Source organism: Osmerus eperlanus, chromosome 8 (assembly GCF_963692335.1).
Source record: "Osmerus eperlanus chromosome 8, fOsmEpe2.1, whole genome shotgun sequence".
NCBI classification, from domain to species: Eukaryota; Metazoa; Chordata; class Actinopteri; order Osmeriformes; family Osmeridae; genus Osmerus; species Osmerus eperlanus.
Genome location: NC_085025.1, coordinates 15,717,491 through 15,736,245, shown reverse-complemented (window position 1 = coordinate 15,736,245; position 18,755 = coordinate 15,717,491). Strand labels below are relative to the sequence as shown.

Here is an 18,755-nt window from a genome sequence, read left to right as displayed (position 1 = left end):
ACATTATTACCAAGTCTTGTTAGATCACGTTATATCCATTAATAGGCGTTTGGGTTGGTTTTGTAGGTTGAACATATAAAACACAAGCCACATTTCTACACTGATGTTAAATTGAAGGCAGTGTGATTTTCGTGGCATTTCGTTTGAATATAAAGTTGACAGTAAGCTATGGTAAATCTGCATTATGGAAGATTTCTGTTACAAAAATAACTATTAAGCTTTCTTTGCCAGGCGAGAACAACGACGGAGCTAAGTGTTCATGTTAACAGTTTATTTAATCCGATACAATGCGTTGGAAATCATACTCAAATCACGAAGAAAAACAACATGTGATGAGTTCCATCAAGAATAGCCCTATATTTGGGAGTTGGGGAGTCAGGTGGCTGAGCGGTGAGGGAATCGGGCTAGTAATCCGAAGGTTGCCAGTTCGATTCCCGGTCATGCCAACTGACGTTGTGTCCTTAGGCAAGGCACTTCACCCTACTTGCCTCGGGGGAATGTCCCTGTACTTACTGTAAGTCGCTCTGGATAAGAGCGTCTGCTAAATGACTAAATGTAATGTATATTTAGCCCTATAGCCTATTTCTAAAAAAACAAGTGAAAGGAATACTATACAGTGACAGCATGCATTTCCGTAAAGTTTGCATCATGTCTCTGATTCTTATCGGACTTGTACCCCATTCTGCCACTGCAATGCCTTACGCTGCGTTCACACTGCAGCGTTTTTTAACGCTCTGCATCGCTCGCCTTCCCACAGTACACCACGCTCGGGGGCGTGTTAGACAAGTTAATACAGAGTTGTAGTTCTCTAAGGTCACTGTTGTAGTCATGGCCAAGCGTGCAGATTTGGGTTCATGTACTCACAATATCGATCGAAATACCACTTTTACATTACATTTACATAAAGTTGAGAAAATCCAACTTGCAACGCTCCGCTCGCCTTCCCACAATGCCCTACGCGAGCGTCAACGCCTGGTTTCATTGAAAATGAATTGGAAGCCGACGCCGCCCGCTCCGCTGCAGTGTGAACGCACTGTTAGCTCACACGCTCGCAACCATATAAATCTACAGTTAGGTCCATAAATATTTGGACATTGACACAATTTTCATCATTTTGGCTCTGTATACCACCACAATGGATTTGAAATGAAAAAATCAAGATGTGCTTTAAGTGCAGACTTTCAGCTTTAATTTCAGGGTATTTACATCCAAATCAGGTTAACGGTGTAGGAATTACAATAAATTTTATATGTGGCCCCCCCCTTTTTAAGGGACCAAAAGTAATTGGACAATTGGCTGCTCAGCTGTTCCATGGCCAGGTGTATGTTATTCCCTCATGGGAGTTCGTTATTTCATTGACAAGGAGCAGATAAAAGGTCTAGAGTTCATTTCAAGTATGGTATTTGTGTTTGGAATCTGTTGCTGTCAACTCTCAATATGAAGTCCAAAGAGCTGTCACCATCAGTGAAGCAAGCCATCGTTAGGCTGAAAAATCAAAACAAACCTATCAGAGAGATAGCAAAAACATTAGGTGTGGCCAAATCAACTGTTTGGTACATTCTTAAAAAGAAAGAACGCACTGGTGAGCTCAGCAACACCAAAAGACCCGGAAGACCACGGAAAACAACTGTGGTGGATGACAGAAGAATTCTTTCCCTGGTGAAGAAAAACCCCTTCACAACAGTTGGCCAGATCAAGAACACTCTCCAGGAGGTAGGCTTATCTGTGTCAAAGTCAAAAATTAAGAGAAGACTTCACCAGAGTAAATACAGAGGGTTCACCACAAGATGTAAACCATTGGTGAGTCTCAAAAACAGGAAGACCAGATTAGAGTTTGCCAAAAAACATCTAAAAGACCCTGTACAGTTCTGGAACAACATCCTATGGACAGATGAGACCAAGATCAACTTGTACCTGAATGATGGGAAGAGAAGAGTATGGAGAAGGGAAAGAACTGCTCATGATCCAAAGCATGCCACCTCATCAGTGAAGCATGGTGGAGGTAGTGTTATGGCGTGGGCATGTATGGCTGCCAATGGAACTGGTTCCCTTGTATTTATCGATGATGTGACTGCTGACAAAAGCAGTAGGATGAATTCTGAAGTGTTTCGGGCAATATTATCTGCTCAGATTCAGCCAAATGCTTCAGAACTCATAGGACGGCGCTTCACAGTGCAGATGGACAATGACCCGAAGCATACTGCGAAAGCAACCAAAGAGTTTTTTAAGGCAAAGAAGTGGAATGTTCTGCAATGGCCAAGTCAATCACCTGACCTAAATCCAATTGAGCATGCATTTCACTTGCTAAAGACAAAACTGAAGGGAAAATGCCCCAAGAACAAGCAGGAACTGAAGACAGTTGCAGTAGAGGCCTGGCAGAGCATCACCAGGGACGAAACCCAGCGTCTGGTGATGTCTATGGGTTCCAGACTTCAGGCTGTCATTGACTGCAAAGGATTTGCAACCAAGTATTAAAAGTGACAATTATATTTATGATTATGTTAGTTTGTCCAATTATTTTTGGTCCCTTAAAAAGGGGGGGCCACATATAAAATGTGTTGTAATTCCTACACCGTTCACCTGATTTGGATGTAAATACCCTGAAATTAAAGCTGAAAGTCTGCACTTAAAGCACATTTTGATTGTTTCATTTCAAATCCATTGTGGTGGTATACAGAGCCAAAATGATGAAAATTGTGTCAATGTCCAAATACTTATGGACCTAACTGTATGCTCGCGACTGGTTGTCGCAAAGTATGACGTGTACAGCTAGTTGCAAGCGTGCACGAGGTCTCGGAGCTAGGGAAAAAAAGAGCCACTGTTTAAAGCTAGACCGGAAGAGTCGGAAGTGGAAAGATGGCGCGGTCCAGTTTCGTACTCTCGCAATTTTTACACCGGTCTGCCAAATTTATTCGTTTTGATTCAACGATGAGGATGCCTTTTGCAGGGGAAATGAGAAGACATCTATTTCATTCTACACTTCACTCGTATTTTCAGTTGTAAATGAGCAGAAAAAAAAGCTTTTAAATCTATGTAATCTTTTTAAATAATAAGTATGCATTTTTATATAAAATATACAGAAATATCAGTTGTAAAAATGTCATTCAAAAACGGACCCCTGTGCAACCGACGCAAGCAAGCACACCCTACAATTTCCCCAGAAATTGTACCCTCTCTAGTTCTACTCCTTACTCTTTAAATTTACCTCTCTCTCCATGTGTCCTCTCGCTTTTTGGGATCTCCAAAAATGCATCCTTCTTTCCTAGCTTTCATCCATCCTCGAACTGTCTTAGTTTATCCATCTAGAAGAGGGGTGGTGGAAGTATGTTCGGGGTTTGGTGATGGTTGTTCCCTTTGTTGGGTACAGAGCTCCAGAAGTCCAAGGAGGAGGAGAGGCAGATGAACTCTGTGAAGCTCTCCTTTGAGAAGCAGCTACAGAATGAGAGGACTCTCAAAATCCAGGTGTGCATATGTATGTACTGTAGAAAAGTATTAGGCAGCCAAGGTTTTTTAAATATTATATTTAATATTTTCTTAAATATAAATTTTTGGACTTCTGTTTTTGTGCTGCAGTACAAAAGTGCAATGTTGAGAAACCTTTTGTTTAGTCTTTTCATTTCCTTATGTCTTAAAGCATTGTTACTTTAGTATACATTTTTGTATTTGTGACTTTTGCACAGATGACGTGATGTACGTATGAGAGTGTCTGTGTGTGTTTGAGGCCTACACTGCAGGTGTATGGACTCACCACTTGGAAACAGTTTAATATTTTCTGCCAGAGATCTCCATATTGTTAGAAAAGTTAAAGATGTAACTGTTATCCTGTATAAGAATGATTCTGTGTTCAGTATTTCTTGTGTGCAAAGAGAGGCCTACCCCCAAATCTGAACTCTGGGTAACACTAGGCTTACGTAAACAAGGGGACCTGGGCTTGACCACTATCTTACTGGAGAGGCCATAAAAGAGTTAATCATATGGTCAAACTTAGAGGGGTCAGAGAGCGCACACACACACACACGCACGCACACATGCGCGCCAGGGCTATGCAAGGGAGCCAATGAAAGAAGAGCCTTGGAACATTTGCATGCATTTGTTTTAGCCAATCACTGTAAAGAGCGGGTCTGTTTGAATAGGTAGCTAGCACAACATGCTAGCGGACAAACTTTGTAGCACAATGGCGTGTGATGTTTTGTCTCCTTGCGGCCGCAAGCAATAAAGCTTTCTTAAACGTATTCATCAACTGACTGTGCAATGCTTGATAGATTAATATTTCTGACACATATTCTTGACATACATTATACATAATGTGTGCCAGGCTGGGCATAATTAGTGTATGGACGTCTCCATAGCTGTATCTTCTGTCTATGCCTCCAAGGCTGTCAACAAGCTGGCGGAGATCATGAACCGGAAGGAGGGGGTGCGTGGCGGTCGCCGAGTCAGCAGCGTGGACACGGACGTCCACAGGAAAGAGAAGGAGAACAGGAAGCTGCAGCTGGAGCTGAGGTCGGAGCGTGAGAAGCTCAACAGCACCATCATCAAATACCAGAAAGAGATCAACGACATGCAGGCGGTCAGTATTAACACACCCACCTCCAAACATGCTGTACACTGACCAATGAGAGTCAGAGCTCCAGTTAAAGGCAGACTCTAAACAACAAGGGGCATTACCCTCTACAGGTGAAGTAACAAATGTTTGTTCAGTGTCTGTTGGCCCATGCCTTTGTTTTTATTAAGTTATTTCCACAGGTACTGACAGTATAATTGAGTGTCTCATTTCTAGATATTATCTGGTGTATGCCCCTCCACGTGTTTGAAAGTGAAGTTTTTATAAGTGGGTCTGTCTTTAAATTGTAAATAAACACCAAACCCTCTTTATTGAGGTAACCCCATACCCATGCACAAACAAATCTTTGCAAAAATGTTATTTGAGATTTTTGGTGGTAAGTCCTGGCACGTTTTGATTCTAGTGGTCAAAAAACAGTTGAATAAATTTGCATCTCAGGTTGTGTTATTTGGTCGTGTTTGTGTATTACTTCGAGCATTTAAGGGAAGCTCCAAAATACATTTTTTACCCATTTGTTTTATATTAAGGGGCAGGTTGAAGCCTAAATTGGCAAAATTACTTGCACTTTAAATATCTATATTACTTCCTGTATCACATGACCCAACTTATCAAACAACCATTTAGCTAACTGCTGTACACTTGCCCACGTACACCAAATGAATTGCTTGACTTTGTTGAAGCAAAGTAAATTCACTTAGTTGAACATGTGTGTGTCTGTTCTGTAGTTGATTTCAGATGACAGCCAGGTGCGTCTGGAGCTGCAGATGGCTCTGGACAGTAAGGACAGTGATATTGAACAGCTTCGCTGTCAGATCAGCTCTCTCAGTGTCCATTCTCTGGAGTCCACCAGCATCAGCAGTGGTAACGACCTGGACATGGATGACACCTACCCAGGTAACAATGTACAAACACTTACTGTCAACGTCTACAGTACACACATGCTGCTTGTGTATACATACAAACACACACACATACTAAACATAATGATAGACAAATCTAAATCAGTTTCTGAACTCCATGATGACATGCATGTCAAAAGGTCAAGACCTTTTCCTTTTCTTTGGCAACCTCTTGTCTGTGCTCTTTGCACACTCCAGTCACTGACTTTTGTTGTCCCTAAACCTTTCAGCTTTGACTGTTCCTTCTTCTTTTCCCCTCCACTCTGCCTTTCTTCCTCCCCTCCCTCTGGGGTGGTGTAGTGCGTATCACTCACTCCCACACCTCTGAGTCCATGTCCTTCAAATACCAGCGCACCCACCAATCTGTCTGCATCGACACCCGACCCAACCTCAGAGCCGCTCACACCCTCTTTGAATCTGACTCTGAGGAGGAGGAAGAGTGCGGAGGGGGTAGCCGGTCAAATCATGGTCACCTGCCCTTGGCTTTCACCCATGACCAATCCCTTGAGCCTCAGCACGCAGGTGACCCAGCATGGTGGCTCAGATGCAACAGTGGAATCTATGCCCTTTGGCCCCTCTCACACTCACTTTTGCTCGCCCTCCTCAGCCTGTGTGTGTGTGTGTGTATACATGCTAATGTATGCATGTGTCTTTATGTGTGGGTGCATGCATGCAAATGAGTGAATTTGTGAGCTTGAAAATGCTTGTCGTTTTTGTGTGTGTGTTAACCCTCACACTTCAAATGTTGTATGGCATTGTTAACATGAAATGCATATGCAAAATGTACTACCTCGTCAGTGGACTATAATTGCTCTAGAGTAATATGTTGGACAATGTTCCAGAGTAGTGTGTGCTTTGTGAATCCTTTCTCAGCATCAAACATAACATCACGCTTCCTGTTTTTCCAGATGCCAGGTTGGAAGGCTGGCTGTCACTTCCTTCCAAGAACACCAAGAGGTTTGGCTGGGAAAGAAAGGTATCAGCAGTAACTCATAAGGCCAGAATTGCTCTTGGGTTGTCCCTAAGGTGGATGATGTGTGGGGTGGTAACACTAACAGCTTGTGTTTGTCTGTTGCTCTAAAGTACGTGGTTATGAGCAGTAGGAAGATTCTGTTCTACAACAGCGAGGTAGACCGAGAGCAGTCCAACCCCTTCTTGATCCTTGATATTGAGTGAGTCCTCTGACCCCATCATACATAAACATACACAAACACACATGTATATATGTGCACTTATGTACAGTAGGGTCCAAAATTCTGAGACCACATGAAAATCGAAAAAGAATTCACGTAAACCTGAAAATAAGTACCACAGAAACATTAGTTATGAAGTTGAGATATTTAATGAAAGCAAAATGGAAGTATCTTGACAAGTGGTCTTGACAATTTTATATCTCACTGTGTATATTTGAGAACGCATCACACTGCTGATCCTGTGCTGTTTTAATGTTTACGTTTGATCTTATTATATTTTATTAATTTAGCAGATTATTTTCTTCAAAGCAATATACAAATAGTGCATATAGAAAATGCATTCAAAAATTAAGGTTCAGAAGTAGAAAAGTAATCCCTCTGACTTTCAAGTCTGAGCCATTTGTATTGTGTGTGTACTTTCTAAAAATGTTCATGCCCCCCCTCCTCTCTCACACACTACTCCATCTCTCCTCTTTCTGTACATTGTCACTACTCTATTCCTTACAGTAAGCTGTTCCATGTTCGACCAGTCACTCAAACAGATGTTTACCGTGCTGATGCCCGAGAGATACCAAGGATATTTCAGGTGGGTTAAAAATATATGGTTTAGCCTGTTTTTTGTCCAGGCCCACCCGCGGGCCCGAAGATCAAGTCGCAACAGCAAGTACAGTCAACGTCTTTGTCCGGTGACCAATATTTCCACAAAGCCAGAGGAAAAAGTTGTACTTACCTACCATTACTTCGGAATGGTCCAGGAATGCAAACAACCCATCAAAACCTAATTTGCTTACTTTCCCAAAGGTCCAAAGTATATAACCATGTCGAGTAGTTGTCCAAACAATGAATTATAGGTAACCCTTCCTTTTACAGTCCCTTAAGTACTAGGTATTTACATAGAAAGTAAAGGGTATGTTATGTATTTTATTGGGTATTACCGATTGGTACCGAGGTGGTAAATACCTAGATAATTCGAAGTATTTACCCATTAACTAAATACTAACGTGCTGGTCATTACTGGGTATGTTTTCTGTATTATTGGGTATTACCGATTGGTACCAAGGTGGTAAATACCTAGATAATTCGAAGTATTTACCCATTAACTTAATACTAACGTGTTGGTCATTACTGGGTATGTTTTCTGTATTATTGGGTATTACCGATTGGTACCAAGGTGGTAAATACCTAGATAATTTTAAGTATTTACCCATTAACTAAATACTAACGTGCTGGTTATAACTGGGTAATTTTCACTGGTCCTAATTAGGTAAAGACAGAAGACAAAACTTAGTATTTACCTGGAAACTTATAAATATTACTATTTAAAAACCGCTGGTTGTGTGGGTTTTGGTTTTCACTGTCTAGTTTTTCGTTTCTATGTTCTGGGCTGTCATTTGGTTGTATTGATTTCACCTGTGAATCGTTATCTTGCCTACTTAAGTCGGGCCCTTGCAGCCGGGTTTGCACATGTCGGCCACCGTAGGTATTCGCTTACAAAGGGTATGGTAAGAGCCTGGTAACACCATGGAAACAAACACGGCTTCCTTTTACAGTCCAGTTTCAGATTACTTACTGAGTAAATAGCCATGTTTTACCTGGTATCGCCTTGGAACGTATAGTACAAGTTCATACTAAGGGTAACGTTGACAAAGTGGTATTCGCTTACAAAGCAGGGTTTTTACTGGGTCAAAATGGGTCTTCGGTGCTCCAAAAAAAAAAAAATATGTATATATATATTCTTTTTTTTATTTTTTCTAATCAATGTATTTATTCCCAGGTGTTTTGCACCCCCCCCCCCTCCCCCGCCGAAACTAAACCTATATTTCGGAACAGGTTAATGTAATAGTCTAATGTAATATTGCACATATTTTCGTCCCTTGGACATCTTTAATTGTCCAAGATGGCGCCGATGATGGCTGCCTCGGTCGTTAGGTGCGCTGTTTTTTGTCTTGTTTTGTCTGTTAATTCAGTGTTCTGCCAAGATTTCCGGGGTTCTCTAACTAGAGAAGTACTTCTAAACATCAGGACTACAACTCCTGTGGATTTATTTCCCACTTTTCTGCTTCCAGCGGCAGAATTAGTGGGAATTATAGTCAAAGCCGCCCTCGGCTTTGTCCTAGCAGCGAAGCGCCGTAGGAGAGGCAAACGAGCCGGTGCTCTGGTGCGACTCCGTCGGCGTGGGGCACGCACAGCGTTACCGGGAATATTTCTCTCCAACTTGCGTTCACTGAGCAACAAACTGGATGAACTTCAGCTACTGGTGTGGAAAAACAGAGACTTTCATTCATCTTCCGTTTTGTGCTTTACGGAGACATGGCTGAGTGAACTGATCCCAGACTCTGCTCTACAGCTAGCAGGTTTCAAACTGCTGAGAGCGGATCGTGACCCTGTGCTCTCTGGCAAAACGAAAGGTGGTGGTATTTGTTTTTACATTAACAGTGGCTGGTGTGAAGATGTGACAGTGATTCTGCAGCACTGTTCTCCTGATCTGGAATCATTTTTTATTAACTGTAGATCTTTTTACTCGCCACGAGAGTTTGCATCATTCATTCTGGTTGGCGTCTACATGCCTCCGCAGGCTAGCGTCAACGAGGCTCAACGTGTGCTCGCCAGCCAGATACTGAGTGTGGAGCATGAAAATCCGGATTCCTTGGTTATTGTGCTAGGCGACTTTAACAAAGGCAATCTCACTCAAGAACTCCCAAAATATAGACAATTCATCAAATGCCCTACCAGAGAAGGAAACACCTTGGATCACTGCTACTCTACAATCAGCAAAGCATACCATGCGGTCCCCCGAGCAGCACTGGGTCACTCTGACCACGCCATGGTCCACCTGATTCCTGCATACAGGCAGAAGCTAAAGCGCTGTAAGCCTGCTGTGAGGACATCAAAACAGTGGACCAGTGAAGCTATGGAGGATCTGCGGGCGTGCTTGGACTGCACTGACTGGGACATGTTCACGACTGCTACCAATAGTCTGGATGAGCTCACAGAGGCTGTGACATCATACATCAGCTTCTGTGAGGACTGCTGTATTCCAACACGCACCAGGGTAAGCTACAACAACGACAAACCCTGGTTTACAGCTAAACTCAGAAGGTTGAGGTCAGAGAAAGAGGCCGCGTTTAGGAGTGGGGACAAAGACAGTTTCAAGGAGTCGAAGAACAGGTTTAGCAAGGCGGTGAGGGAGGCTAAACGACTGTACTCAGAGAGACTAAAACACCAATTCTCTGCAAACGACTCTGCTTCTGTCTGGAGAGGGCTCAGGCAGATTACCAACTACAAGCCCAGAGCCCCCCACTCCACTAACGACTCCCGCCTGGCCAACGACCTGAATGAGTTCTACTGCAGATTTGAAAGACAATTGGACAGTCCCGAACTACCCCTTCCCACCCAGGAGGCCTCCCACCTCCCCCCCTCTACAGTGACGACTCTCTCCATTCAGGAGGGTGAAGTTAACAGACTTTTCAAGAGGCAGAATCCCCGCAAAGCAGCTGGGCCGGACTCTGTCTCTCCAGCCACCCTCAAGCACTGCGCTGACCAGCTGTCTCCGGTGTTTACCTACATCTTTAACACCTCCCTTGAGACATGCCATGTGCCAGCCTGTCTCAAGTCCTCCACCATCATCCCTGTGCCCCAAAAGCCAAGGCCAACAGGACATAATGACTACAGACCCGTCGCCCTGACCTCTGTGGTAATAAAGTCTTTCGAGCGCCTGGTGCTGGCACACCTTAAATCCATCACTGACCCTCTACTGGACCCCCTGCAGTTTGCCTACAGAGCCAACAGGTCTGTGGACGATGCAGTTAACATGGCCCTCCACTTCACCCTACAGCACCTGGACTCCCCAGCATCCTATGCCAGGATCCTGTTTGTGGACTTAAGCTCTGCCTTCAATACCATCATCCCCGCCCTGCTTCAGGACAAGCTCTGTCAGCTGAACGTGCCTGATTCCACCTGCAGGTGGATCACAGACTTCCTGTCTGACAGGAAGCAGTGCGTTAAGCTGGGAACACAAGTCTCTGACTCCCGGTCCATCAGCACCGGATCACCTCAGGGCTGTGTCCTTTCTCCTCTGCTCTTCTCCCTGTACACCAACAGTTGCACCTCCAGTCATCCGTCCGTCAAACTCCTGAAGTTTGCGGACGACACCACCTTTATTGGGCTCATCTCTGGTGGAGACGAGTCTGATTATAGGTGGGAAGCGGCCAACCTGGTGACCTGGTGCAGCCAGAACAACTTGGAGCTCAATGCTCTTAAGACAGTGGAGATGGTTGTGGACTTCAGGAGGAACACAGCCCCACTCACCCCCATCACCCTGTGTGACTCCCCAGTCAACACTGTGGAGTCCTTCCGCTTCCTGGGCACTATCCTCTCCCAGGACCTCAAGTGGGAACTGAACATCAGCTCCCTCATCAAGAAAGCACAACAGAGGATGTACTTCCTTCGGCAGCTGAAGAAGTTCAACCTGCCAAAGACAATGATGGTGCACTTCTACTCAGCCATCATTGAGTCCATCCTCACCTCCTCCATCACCGTCTGGTACGCTGCTGCCACTGCCAAGGACAAGAGCAGACTGCAGCGTATCATCCGCACTGCTGAGAAGGTGATTGGCTGCAATCTGCCTACCCTCGAGGACCTGCACACCTCGAGGACCCTGAGGCGAGCGAGGAAGATTGTGGCCGACTCCTCCCACCCTGGACACTCCCTGTTTCAATCACTCCCCTCCGGCAGAAGGCTGCGGTCCATCAGGACCAATACCTCACGCCACAAAAACAGTTTCTTCCTTTCTGCTGTTGGCCTCTTCAACAAGGCCAAGGGACCACACTGACTCTAATGACTTCTTGCTTAAAACACACTGCTTTTTGCACTGCATTACAAAATGGTATCTTGTACATTTGTATTTTTTGTAATATTTGTATTTTTATATTGTAATTTACGGCAACTTATATTTTATTTTATTGTATATTTAATTCTATTATAATCCCACTTAGTACTGCTAGTTTATGTACCCTTAGTATAGATAGTCCACATATTTAAATTTTAGGTATATGTTTATTGTATGCACCTTCCTGCCAAAGCAAATTCCTTGTCTGTGCAAACTTTCATGGCGAATAAATCCCATTCTTCTTCTATTTCCCCTAAAGCAATACAGTTTGGTTACTTAAAGACACCATACACTCATGAAGTATGTTCTAAATGGAATACATGCTGCCAATTAATAATTGACGTAACAACTTATTGTAAATGGTCAATAGCCTAGCCTATCGATTAAGGTAGGCCACTCTGAAGCATGTACACTGCCTGCTTCATTTGATCTTGATAGGCTAAGTATTACATTTACATTTAGTCATTTAGCAGACGCTCTTATCCAGAGCGACTTACAGTAAGTACAGGGACATTCCCCTGAGGCAAGTAGGGTGAAGTGCCTTGCCCAAGGACACAACATCAGTTGGCATGACCGGGAATCGAACTGGCAACCTTTGGATTACTAGCCCGATTCCCTCACCGCTCAGCCACCTGAATAATACACAATAACAATAACAGCTTAAATGAACTGACAACATAAGTTATACGACTTACAGTTCTCAAGGACGCACACACGCAATCTCAACTGCGGTGTGAAGCGCGTGTCCGTGCAATTCTCCGACATGGACTCTAACAATCACTGCTGATAGACGGCCATACATTTTGTACAGCCTGATTTCTGATACCGTGGCGGCAGAAATGTAGCCATAGAGGAAACACTGCACTATATATTATCATTCCAGGTTAAGAATACCAATGGAGGCTGCGTTGGAAATCGTAAATCAAACTTTTGTCAGCATTTTGAGTGGAACTTTCATTTGCATTTGTACAGGTGTATTCGTGCATGTCGGGCTGGCCCTCGCAGCGGAACGACAGTTTAGTGGCCGCTCTGTCCATTCGCGCACCTCACAGTTGCTTATTGATCAGACAAGAAGACACGCTTATCAACTCGATTGCTATTTATCAAAACAGAACGAGGGTTCGGCTGTAGCCTACTTGAAACATACTATTGAGAACATATTCGCTGACATGCATTGCACGCTTGATGAACACAGCTTTTTTTCTTCATCGCGGACTTTTTTTTGGCTTTGGCGCTCGGGATTTGTCATTGGCGCTCGGGAAAACGGCTTTGGCGCGCGCCAACATTTTCTCTATGCAGGAAAAACCCTGCAAAGGGTATGGTAAGAGCCTGGTAACACCATGGAAACAAACACGGCTTCCTTTTACAGTCCAGTTTCAGATTATTTACTGAGTAAATAGTCCAAACATGCGCAAGAACATACCCAGTATCCAAGAAGATTTACCATGACAGTATAGGAAAACTCTTCCCGCAGAGGTAGGTAACGTCATACCAGCCAAGTAAATGAGGCCATCATCGATAAATGTATCTGAAAAGGTATTTTATTGTAAAGTACTATCTTATATTCTCATTAGACGTGGACTGTTACCGACGTAAACCTTAGGTAACTGCAGGGTAATAGTAGAGTATTTTGTTCGTAATTCTGCTGGAGCTTGGCCGTCTTTACCTACTTAGTAGCAGTGGTATTTACCCAATAACACGTTATAATTTACCATATATATCTCCCGTAGTTACCAACTTACTACCAGCGGTATTTAAATAGTAATATTTATTAGTTTCCAGGTAAATACTAAGTTTTGTCTTCTGTCTTTACCTAATTAGGACCAGTGAAAATTACCCAGTAATAACCAGCACGTTAGTATTTAGTTAATGTGTAAATACTTCGAATTATCTAGGTATTTACCACCGTGGTACCAATCGGTAATACCCAATAATACAGAAAACATACCCAGTAATGACCAGCACGAAGCTCGGTAAAGTTGGCATGACATTCACAGATTCAAACTTCCGGGATCAATAACTCTATAGCGAAATGTTATTAAATCACAAATAACGCATATTTCGTACTGTAGTAAGGTAAAGAACGAGCTACAAAGTCATTTTCATCAAAACGAGCCGTCCTGCAACCTGAAGAAATAACATTGGTCTCTACGAGCAGCCGGCAGTAAGACGAGCGCTCAGGGACCGTCTACAAACTACAACAGCGAAAAGAGATACAACAAAAATATTTTTTAATTTAATGTTTAAATAAGGTAGCATTTCCAAACGTACCTCAATTATAACTTGTCTCCTGCTGGTTGTACTACAGCACTTACTTTTCAAAAATAAGCATAATCATAATTTATGGGAATATCTTTTGCACAAAATGTTTAATAGTTTAATCATTAAATACAGTTGTGTCTTTAAACTTGCCTCACACATAAATACTCTTCTACTGGTTGTACTACAGCACTTACTTAAAAAAAATAAGTGTAATCCTAATTTGTGGGAATATTTTTTGCCAAAAACGTTTAATAGTTTAATCATTAAATACAGTTGTGTCTTTAAACTTTCCTCACACATCAATAGTATTATGTTGGTTGTACTACAGCCCTTACTTTTCAAAAATAAGCATAATCCTATTTTTGGTGAATATTTTTTGCCAAAATCGTTTAATAGTTTTATAATTAAATACAGTTGTGTCTTTAAACTTGCCTCACACATAAATACTCTTCTACTGGTTGTACTACAGCACTTACTTTTCAAAATACGTATAATCCTAATTTTGGGGAATATTTTTTGCCAAAAACGTTTAATATTTTTATATTTAAATACAGTTGTGTCTCTAAACTTGCCTCACACATAACTAGTCTTCTACTGGTTGTACTACAGCATTTACTCTTCAGAAATAAGCATAATCCTAATTTTGGGGAATATATTTTTTGCCAAAAATGTTTAATATTTTTATATTTAAATACAGTTGTGTCTCTGAAATTGCATCACACATAACTAGTCTTCTGTTGGTTGTACTACATCACTTACTTTTCAAAAATAAGCACATCCATAATTTTATGGAATATTTATTGCTAAAAACATATACATATTATTAAATACTTTAATAATTACAAAGATAAGTGTTTTTATACTTACCTCACTGTAACTACTCACCTAATTATTGAACTATAACGATTACTTTTCAAAAATAGACATGCATAATTTTGGGGTATTTTTTATTCCAAGAAATATGTCATAATTACATAGAGAATGTCTGACAAAATACTCTAGAGAAGCTGGTTGTACTACAAAAAAAACTTAAAGTGTAGATGTTGGTGCCTTAAAATATGATTTGAGACTGAACATTTAGTACGTAAAAATGTTACGTAAAATTTTATGCAAACTGAAACAAAAATAGGTAGCAGAACAAACTTAAATATCAATATCACACATTCATATTGAACACATCCATAATGTTAATCTTCACATAGAAAATATTTTCTGATCTGTATTATATAATAATGGAAAAACACAAATTAAGTACACATTTTCTAGCTTTTGTTTACTTTTTCTGGGTGGGTTTAATGTTCTTTATATGCAGTTTGTGTACAATTACCATTGTTGCAGTAGTTGACATTTTGGATAATTTAGTTATCCAGACCTAAACCCCAAACTCACCTACAGCCTCTTTAGCTAGGGCTGTGACAAAACACATAATCCCAAGGGGTATCTTTGTTTGGTATTTGTGCAGCTGCCATTCCAAGGCACTTCGTGTGAAACCATCTTGTGCAAGTTCCACACTGAATCTACACATGGATAAAAATAAGAAAATGTAAACATTAGAAAACCGGTGATGTATAAAATTAGACATTATTTGATTACTTTAATGTTTTTTCTGGAATTTTACTCCATATTATCACCAGATTATCCAGTATTCATATTATTTATTGATGTTTTTAACCCTTGTGCTGCCTTCGGGTCACATGACCCAATGGTTCATAACGAACCATCGTTGTGTTTACCCAATTTTACCCAATACAAAAACAAATAAAAATAATTTTCTTTTAACCTTTGCAATGTGGGCGGTCTGAGACAGCCCAACGGTTAAAAGAAAATGCTTCACTTTGTTTTTGTATGCGGTAAAGTTGTCGCAATATGACGGTGGGTCACAATGACTGATGGGTCAAAATGACCCGAAGATAACACAAGGGTTAATCAAATAAACATTAAGTCTCACCCAAACATCATCTACAGCAGGTTTTGGCAGGTCCTTATTTCCACAGAAGGAACAGAAGTCATCCTTTGAAACTGATAAAGAATAATAATGATAAAGGTATATAAAGTATATTACTGTTAAATTTGTAGGAAGTGTTTATCATATTAAATATTATGAAAGATACCTGATGCTCTGAGAATTTCTTCTGCCATGAGTCTTCTTTGTTTTTTAAGAGACTGTTTTGATGAGTTAATCTGAAACGACTGTGGCATCTTTGGAAACTCCATCACTGTCATCTTGGCCATCTGTACGGATGGCAAAACAACACATACGTTTTGTATGATTTCACATACTAAAACAAAGTGATAGATAACCCTAACCCTAACCCTATCATAAAGACAGCATGTTGTACAGAATCACCTGCATGACAAAGACCCCACAACTGGTGGGGTCTTTCTGAAAGGTGTGGGTTATCTTGCCAGGTTTCCACTTGATGTTAACCCAGTCCTGCTTTCCAAGTCTGTTCCGGCGCATCTTGAAATATTGTCTACAGGATGAAAGGAAAATCTATTTTGGTTAACCTTTGCGTCTACTCTATGGCTTTAACAAATGTGTGTGTTACCTATCTATTTCCATTAATCTATTTGATATTACCCAAATCTGTGGCCAACCTTTCTGGAGTCCTCAACTTCATTTGTCCCTGCAGAGGATCAACCACAAAAATGCGGCTTGAGAGGGCATGAAGATACTGTTCGAAAAAGTAACATATCATTAAACCGTGCAATTTTCAAGAAGTCTGTCTGCAACAACAGAAAATATTATAACACAAATGAAATACTGTTGGATGATCACAGTGCTTTGTTTGGACAATACTTGGAAATGATTTCATGAAGATAGGGATGAAGATATTTAAAACTAAAAGAACAATCTTAAAACCAATCCTGAGGTACTAATAGCATGCTACAGCCTGGACAAAGTTCGGCTAAATAAGAAACATGTCATAATCCTAAATCTGGTACTTTCTGTGAGTTTATTACTTACTAAAATGTTTAAAGTACATCTCCTTTCATGAAAACATTAACATACATATATGTATTTACTTGATAAGGTTAATGGCATACTACTTAATGAAGGCAGACAACCCTTTAAATTCACAAACCATGAGCCATACAGTTCATACTCTAAAGGCACATAGTACTACATAAGTTACTGTACTCACCACAAACTTCCAGTGCATGTTTTGTATATTAACAAATCCAATGGCGCCATCATAGTCATCAAATGTGACCTAACAAAATAAAATTGTCATAAAATTGGGACTGGAAGTACTGTATTGTTTCTGTACAGAAGCAAAAAAAAAGATAAGAAGAAATAATACATGATGAAACTTTTACTTACATTTGTCAACCCTTGCCTGGCCATCTCCTCTCTTGTGCCATGTAAATTTAGTCCCATTACATAGTGATTCATGTTGTATAGTCGGCCAGCAGACTCGTTTCAATTGAGGATCGCTTGAATGTAGCACCCAATCACCTTTTGGAGAAATTGTAGTGGAAATTAAACATAACAAAATCTGTAAATGAGGGGCTAATTTTAAGCTGTTTTAAATCATGCTACTGTCAAAATGTCTGAGAATTGATCAATATTGCAAAACCTTTGCTCAAACTTTTTCTGAAGTCACACCCCAGACCTTCTAGTGTGACATTCTTGTTTTATATCATTTTATGCAAAACAAGTTATTTCATTTTCAGATAAATTTGGTAAACAGGTAAATAAATTTGACATAAACAATGTGGGACAACAGTTTGAATGATATACTTGCCTCGCCCATGAGCAGTTCATCAGGTCTTAAACTGAGAAATTCTCTGTGCCGAAGGGTGAAATCAAGCTTCTGTTTAGCATATCTCACAACAGCCACAACAACTTCAGTTGGTTTGCGCATCCAAAGGGCATCAACCTACAAGCATATGAACAAAAATATGTAATCACTTCATAAATCATTTGCAAACTCATAAAAAAATTACGTTTTGCAAACTCTAGCTGCACAGTCCTGGCACAGAAAGTTGCCATTGAACAAGCCCACCTCATTTTGTATTCATTAATATTTTTCACCTTATTAAAATGTATGCATTTTTTATATTTATGTTAATACGTAACGATATGTTTATAGTTAAGTTATTAAAGGACTCAAACTGGGTCATTGAGTGAATACAGCTGTCTCACTGATGCTTTAACTTATTTAACCCTTGTGTTATCTTCGGGTCATTCTGACCCATCAGTCATTGTGACCCACCGTCGTATTGCGACAACTTTACCGCATACAAAAACAAAGTGAAGCATTTTCTTTTAACCGTTGGGCTGTCTCAGACCCCCCACATTGCGAAGGTTAGAAGAAAATTATTTGTATCTGTTTTTGTATTGGGTAAAATTGGGTAAATACAACGATGGTTCGTTATGAACCTTTGGGTCATGTGACCCGAAGGCAGCACAAGGGTTAATGTTTCCTTGCGTGTAGAGCGTACATTTCATTTTAGTGATTAGCAAACAATTACCTCTGTTGCAGGCCAGGATCGTTGATTTGTGAGGTCATTGCTGCTGTTCTTGTCATCTGTGCTCCTCTGTACAAGAGTCAGTGATTGTTTGTGGGTTGACTTAGCTCTCTTTGGAACTGGAACAGATGTTGGAGCAGTATAAAATTTGGAGCTGGCCTTGTTTGGCTTTGTTCCATCTCTCTTTGCCCAACCCTCATGAGATTGGTTGATGTCTGGTAGCACTGGTTTAAGGAGTAACTGGTCGGAGAAGTTATGACACATGATGTGTTCTCTGTATCTCTCCTGTAGAGAGCCAAACATCTTCCTGACGAAGGTCCCTGGCCTCAGTCGCTTCTGCTTTTTCAGAATAGAATGTTTGACTATTCCAAACCATCTCTCCACATGGCAGTTTGTGTCCCTTGTTTTACTTGTGTCAAAGTTGTCATCTTCTTTGTCAGATGCATACCTTTTCAAATTCCCCAATAGCAGAC

The 18,755-nt window shown here is 41.1% G+C and overlaps 1 protein-coding gene and 1 long non-coding RNA gene across 8 annotated transcripts in view; one reads left to right on the top strand and one right to left on the bottom strand.

Annotated features, from left to right (window-relative positions):
• Window positions 1-18,755, top strand: part of LOC134025117 (rho-associated protein kinase 2-like) — a 60,785-nt gene that overhangs the window by 30,574 nt on the left and 11,456 nt on the right. For 6 of the 7 annotated variants that reach the window (XR_009930989.1, XR_009930987.1, XR_009930988.1 and 3 more), the window contains exons 24-30: window positions 3,368-3,462; window positions 4,376-4,570; window positions 5,290-5,458; window positions 5,764-5,985; window positions 6,372-6,439; window positions 6,547-6,635; window positions 7,164-7,242. Coding sequence is in view for 4 of the 7 variants with exons in the window: in XM_062467985.1 (XP_062323969.1) it covers window positions 3,368-3,462; window positions 4,376-4,570; window positions 5,290-5,458; window positions 5,764-5,985; window positions 6,372-6,439; window positions 6,547-6,635; window positions 7,164-7,242 (917 nt within the window). In the remaining 3 variants the exon portion in view is untranslated. The remainder of the gene's footprint in view (window positions 1-3,367; window positions 3,463-4,375; window positions 4,571-5,289; window positions 5,459-5,763; window positions 5,986-6,371; window positions 6,440-6,546; window positions 6,636-7,163; window positions 7,243-18,755) is intronic. The other variant, XM_062467988.1, reaches the window with a different exon arrangement.
• On the bottom strand, window positions 13,522-17,262 carry LOC134025119 (uncharacterized). Its single transcript, XR_009930990.1, has 6 exons — window positions 17,132-17,262; window positions 16,953-17,021; window positions 16,154-16,481; window positions 15,918-16,038; window positions 15,755-15,825; window positions 13,522-15,323 (listed from the first exon to the last, which is right to left on the bottom strand). It is a non-coding gene; the product is annotated as an uncharacterized LOC134025119 (long non-coding RNA).